The sequence below is a fragment of the Balaenoptera ricei genome, chromosome 19, assembly GCF_028023285.1.
Source record: "Balaenoptera ricei isolate mBalRic1 chromosome 19, mBalRic1.hap2, whole genome shotgun sequence".
Lineage (NCBI taxonomy): Eukaryota > Metazoa > Chordata > Mammalia > Artiodactyla > Balaenopteridae > Balaenoptera > Balaenoptera ricei.
Window position 1 is genome coordinate 63,960,828 of NC_082657.1, and position 6,000 is coordinate 63,966,827.

The 6,000-nt window shown below is 49.9% G+C and overlaps 1 protein-coding gene across 11 annotated transcripts in view; it reads right to left on the reverse strand.

Moving 5' to 3' along the window:
* Window positions 1-5,010, reverse strand: part of FANCA (FA complementation group A) — a 50,155-nt gene extending 45,145 nt beyond the window's left edge. For 5 of the 11 annotated variants that reach the window (XM_059906341.1, XM_059906340.1, XM_059906339.1 and 2 more), the window contains exons 1-3: window positions 4,881-5,008; window positions 3,934-4,043; window positions 3,481-3,574 (exon numbers count right to left, since the gene is read on the reverse strand). In XM_059906341.1, coding sequence (XP_059762324.1) covers window positions 3,481-3,574; window positions 3,934-4,043; window positions 4,881-4,959 — 283 coding nt within the window. In that variant the 5' untranslated portion in view covers window positions 4,960-5,008. Of the gene's footprint in view, window positions 1-3,480; window positions 3,575-3,933; window positions 4,044-4,138; window positions 4,453-4,880 lie in introns of those variants that run through there. The other 6 variants (XR_009499255.1, XM_059906334.1, XM_059906342.1 and 3 more) reach the window with 3 other exon arrangements.
* Between the last annotated feature and the right edge of the window lie 990 nt (window positions 5,011-6,000).

The window sequence follows — 6,000 nt, forward strand, 5'->3', positions numbered from 1 at the left end:
TAAATCAAAAGCTAGAAATGACTTAGCGAGGAAGGCACATCAAAAGCTGAGACAGACCTAAAGCCTCTTGCACCAAACAGTTAGCCAAGCTGCGAAGCCGAAGGAAAAGTTCTTGAAGGAAATTAAAAGTGCTACTTCAGTGAACACATGAATGATAAGGAAGCCAAACAGGCTTATTGCTGATATGGAAAAAGTTTGAGTGGTCTGGACAGAAGATCACACCAGCCAAAACATTCCCTTCAGCCAAAGCCTGATCCAGGGCCAGGCCCTAACTCTCTTCAATTCTATGAGGGATGAGAAAGGGGAGGCAGCCACAAAAGCAAAGTCTGAAGCCAGCAGGAGTTGGTTCATGAGGTTGCAGGACAGAAGCCGTCTCCACAGCACGAAAGTGCCAGGTGAAGCAGCAGGTGCTGATGGAGAAGCTGCAGCAGGTTCTCCAGAGGCTCTAGCTCAGATCACCCATGAAGGTGACTACACTGAACCACAGATTTTCAATGTAGAGGAAACAGCCTTCTACTGGAAGAAGATGCCATCCAGGACTTTCATAGCCAGAGAGGAGGAGTCAATGTCTGGCTTCAAAGAAGAGGTTGACTCTCTTGTTAGGGGCTAATGCAGCTGGTGACTAAGTTGAAGCCAATTCTCATTTACCATCTGAACATCCTTGGGCCCTTAAGAATTATGGTAAATCAACTCTGCCTGTGCTCTAAAAAAATGGAAAAACAAACCTGTATGACAGTACATCTGTTGACAACATGGTTTATTGACTATTTTAAGCCCACCGTTGAGACCTACTTCTCAGGAAAAAAAGATTCCTTTCAACTGCTCGTTGACAATGCACCTGGTCACCCGAGAGCTCTGTTGGAGATGGACAATGAGATTCATGCTGTTTTCATGGCTGCTGACCCAACACCCACCCTGCAACCCATGGATCAAGGAAGAATTTCAACTTTCTACTCTTATCATTTAAATAATACACTTCGTAAGGCTATAGCTGCCGTAGATGGTGACTGCTCTGGTGAATCTGGGCAAAGTGAATTGATGGCCTTCTGGAAAGGATTCACCATTCTAGATGCCATTAAGAACATTTGTGATTCATGGGAAGGATGTATCAAAATCAAAATGTTGACATTAACAGGAATGGGGAAGAAGTTGATTCCAGCCATCATGGATGACTTTGAGAGGTTCAAAAATGCAGTGAAGGAAGTAACTACAGACGTGGAGGACATAGTAAGAGAACTAGAATTAAAAGTGGAGCCTGAACACCATTTACAATAACCTAAGCGACGTAAGTGTCCATCGACAGGTGAATGGGTAAAGAAGATGTGGTACATATACTCAATGGAATATGACTCAGCCATAAAAAAGAATGAAATAATGCCATTTGCAGCAACATGGATGCACCTGAAGATTATCAAAGTGAGTGAAGTAAGTCAGACAAATGTGGTATGATATCACTTACTTGTGGAATCTAAAAAAATGATACAAATGAACCTATTTACAAAACAAAAACGGACTCACAGACATAGAAAACTTATGGTTACCAAAGGGGAAAGGGGGGCAGGGTGGGACAAATTAGGAGTTTGGGATTAAAATACACACACTACTATATATAAAACAGATAAACAGGGACTTCTGGCAGTCCGGTGGTTAAGATTTCGCCTTCCAATGCAGGGGATGTGGGTTCAATCACTGGTTGGGGAGCTAAGATCCCACATGCCTTGGGGCCAAAAAACCAAAACATAATATAGAAAAAATATTGTAACAAATTCAAGAAAGACTTTAAAAATGATCCAGGTCAGGGACTTTCCTGGTGGCACAATGGTTAAGAATCCACCTGCCAATGCGGGGGACATGGGTTCGAGCCCCGGTCCGGGAAGATCCCACATGCCACGGAGCAAGTAAGCCCGTGAGCCACAACTACTGAGCCCACGTGCCACAACTACTGAAGCCCGTGTGCTTAGAGCCTGTGCTCCGCAACAAGAGAAGCCACCACAATGAGAAGCCCGCACACGGCAACGAAGAGTAGCCCCCACTCGCCGCAACTAGAGAAAGCCCACGCGCAGCAATGAAGACCCAACGCAGCCAAAAATAAATACATAAAAATAAATTTAATTAAAAAAAAAGGTCCACATCAAAAAATCTTAAACAAAAACCAAAACAACACAGATAAACAAGGACCTACTGTATAGCACAGGGAACTATATTGGATGTCTTGTAATACCCTATAATGGAAAAGAATCTGAAAAAGTGTATCTAGAGAGAGAGAGAGAGAGAGAGAGAGAGAGCTATCTATATATGTATAACTGAATCACTTTGTTATACACCTGAAACATTGTTAACTCAACTATACTTCAATGTAAAAAATTACAGAAATTGAAAAAAAAAAAGTAGAGCCTGAAGATGTGACTGAATTGCTGCAACCTCATGATAAAATATGAAGGATGAGGAGTTGCGTCCTGTGTCTGAGCAAAGGATGTGGTTTCTTGAGATTGAACATACTCCTTGTGAAGATGCCAGGAAGACTGTTGAAATGACAACAAAGGATTTAGACTATTACATAAACCTAGTTGACAAAGCAGCAGCAGGGTTTGAAAAGACTGACTCCAGTTTTGAAAGTTCTACGGTGGGTAAAATGCTATCAGCCGGCATTGCAGGCTACAGAGAGAGGATCTGTGAAAGGAAGATACAGCAGACTTCACTGCTGTCTTGTTTTAAGAAATGGCCGCAGCCCCCCAGCCTTCAGCAACCTCCACTCTGGTCAGTCAGCAGCCATCAACACTGAGGGAAGACCCTCCACCAGCAAAAAGATTAACTCTCTGAAGGCTTAGATGATGGTTAGCATTTTTAGCCATAAAGTAGCTTCTTGAATTTTAATAAAACAGCATTTTTTAATTAAGGTATGTACATTTTTTTTTAGACATAATGCTGTTGTATACTTAGTAGACTACAGTATTTATTGTGTAAACGTAAAGTTTATATGCATCAGGAAACCGAAACATTCGTGGGACTTGCTTTCCTGCAATAGCCGCTTTCTAGCAGTGGTCTGAACCCAAACCACAGTCTCCCCAGGTCAGCCTGTCTCTCTGGCTGCTTGCTGCACTTCCCTGCCCAGCAGAGCCTGTTCTCACCACTTCCAGAAACGAGGGGCACGTTTCTGTCCCGTTTTTCCAAGGGTAACTTTGGTTCCTACTGCTTCTGAGTCCCATGCTGAGTCACTGTTTTTAAACAAGAGCCTCATAACAAGCCTCAAGCAAGTCACAAAAACTTGTGGCTGGTGACCACACACATAAGCAGAAAACCATTACATGGGGGAATTTACACATCTGCTTGTTATAAGCAAATCAAAGTCACTTTACATACAGCAGAAACTAACACAACATTGCAAAGCAACTATACTGCAGTAAAAATTTTTTTAAAAAGTCACTTTACATAAAGCTCTTCCATAACTCAATCTGTTAAGAAAATGAAGCTCTAACTTACCTATCAATGAACTGGAAAGGTCAGTGTGGGCCCCAGGACCATCATAATCAATCAACCGGTTGAGACACAGCTGTTTACGGGGAGGACCGTCTACCTGGAAACCAAACACCAAGCGCTCCATTTTAAAATTCAAGCCACGTCCTGAAAACAACCAAAGTGTACACAGTGCTTGCCCACTGCGCTATTCCCAAATGTTCTGAGGTAAAAAAGCATTTTAAAAGGTGAAACTTACGGAAGCCTTTGAGAACTACCAGATTCCTCTCCGGACTATTCTACCTCCAAATAGATACATGCTCCCGGTTCCTTTCCTCACCTGGACGGCAAACTTAATGGGTGCTTCTCCCAGATACTCATGAGGCTTGCCAGGTGTCCCTTCATGAAGACGACGCTTGGCTGGGCTCACAAACCCCAAACCCAAATGTGCTCGCGAAGGCGAAACCAACCGCCACTCACCTCAAGCACGAGGTCGCCCAGGTTTAGGTGTCTCCTCAAGAGGCGCACAGCCGACTCCCCGACCTTCGGCTCACCTTCAGGACCCCGCTGCTGCCTCCTGACCCTTCCCGCTAGGGGAGAAAATCAGTTTCAAAAAATTACAGCACTCTTTAAAAACTCAGGCAAGGAGACACCGTGACACCCTGTACCCCTGGAGGGGACGCACCCGGGAATGTCGCTTCCATGGGCTTCCTGCCGAAACCACACAAGCTTAATCTAATCCCGAGACACATCAGACACATCCAACTGAGGGCCACTCCTCCAAACACCCAGGTCGGGAAGACCCAGGAACTGCCACCCTCTGGAGGAGACCGAGGAGACGGGAGTAACTGCCACGCGGGAGACTGGTCAGAAAAAGGACATTATGGGGAAAACTGGTGAAATCTGAGTAAAGTGTAGCTGAGCTGGCAGGATGGTACCAACGCTAGTTTCTTGGGATTGATCCTTTCAAAGAGGTTACGCGACTCTGGGGCCAAGCTGAGCTGCAGTTACCGTCATCCAGGCTACTGGGGGCGGGGGGCGGTGAATCTTAACTTCCTACCTTCTGGAACCACCCCTCTTGGCCACTCGTTGGACAGAGTGGACAGAGGGCTGCCAGGAGGGGACAGCTCGGGGTGGGCGTGGGGGAGGAGGAGGGCGGGGGTCGGGGATGAGGGGGGGACGGGCCGGGGTGAGACGGGAACGGGTCGGCGTGAGGCGGGGACAGGCCGGGAGTCGGGCGTGAGGCGGGGACGGGCCGGGGGTCGGGTGAGGCGGGAACGGATCGGCGTGAGGCGGGGACAGGCCGGGCGTCGGGGGTGAGTGGGGGACGGGCCGCGGTCGGGGCTCAGTGAGGGGGGGGACGGCCACGGGCCGAAGGAAGCTGGGGGGGGGGGAGGAAGGGGTCTTGGAGCCCCGCGCCCACCTACCCAGCAGCTCGACCCAGGCCCTCCTGCGGCCCCCGTGCCCCGGGTCCGAGGCAGCGCCCCGCGCCCGGGAGGCCGACATGTCGCGAACGAACCACGGGCGACGTCTCTCGGCTTCTGGCCCGCGTTGCCTTCCCATTGGCCGCGGACAGGCGCGCGCGCCCATTGGCTGCCAGCTGCCCGGCCACACCCTGCAGGGGCGGAGCCTCGGTAGCCATCTTGGTGGCGGCGCGCGGCGGCCATCTTGGTGGTGGCGGGAACGCGGGAAGACCGACACCTGGGCCAGGTAGGTATCACTAACGTTGGAGGTTTGCGGCGCTGATTCAAATGGCATCACGGGCGAGAAAACTGTGCCATCCCTTGTGCATTATTCCTGTCGAGATGACCCAGAGCTGGGCATGAAGAAACAATCCGACAAACCCAAATCCAGGGAGACGCTAAAACCGCGGTGCCAGTTGGGAACCGTGTAGGACGAGTCTGCGCCCTCGTCTCCCGCGGAGCCCGGGCCGGCGGTGTGACTGCGGAGCTGAGGCTTGCTCTGCCTTGACTTCAATTAAGTGTAAACGAGAGGCCGCCTGGTGGACAGCGCAGCTCACCCCGGCCGAGCACGCCCAGGGGTCGCACCCACAGGGGACACACCCACAGGGGTCACACACATGAAGTCCATTTCCAGCCCCTCTCCCCTCTCTGGAGGATGGGGGGGAAGGAGGGCTGAAAATCCCAGGCTTGTAACCATGGCTTGGCCTTTCTGGCCTTCAGCCCCTGTGCCGGAGCCAACCAGGAGCCCACCCAGTGTCCACTTGTTAGAGATAAAGATGCTCTTGGTATTCTTCCCACTTAGGAATTTACAGGGGTTTCAGGAGGTCTGTGCCACGACAGGCACAGAGACCGACATGCATTTCTGTTATCTCACAAACACTGTGCAGCCCCGTGTCTCAGTGTCCAGGTTTTCACACACCGTGGTCCCATCGGCCGTGAAGACCTTGCGGGTGCAGGATGCCCTCAAAGAGCGCTCACTGCCGCCTCCTGAGCTGCTTCCAAGTGGCTGGAAACTCCGAGTTTTCAAGTTTGCCTGCACGCCATGACCACCCTGCATAACTGCTGCTGCCCGACCCAGATTGGG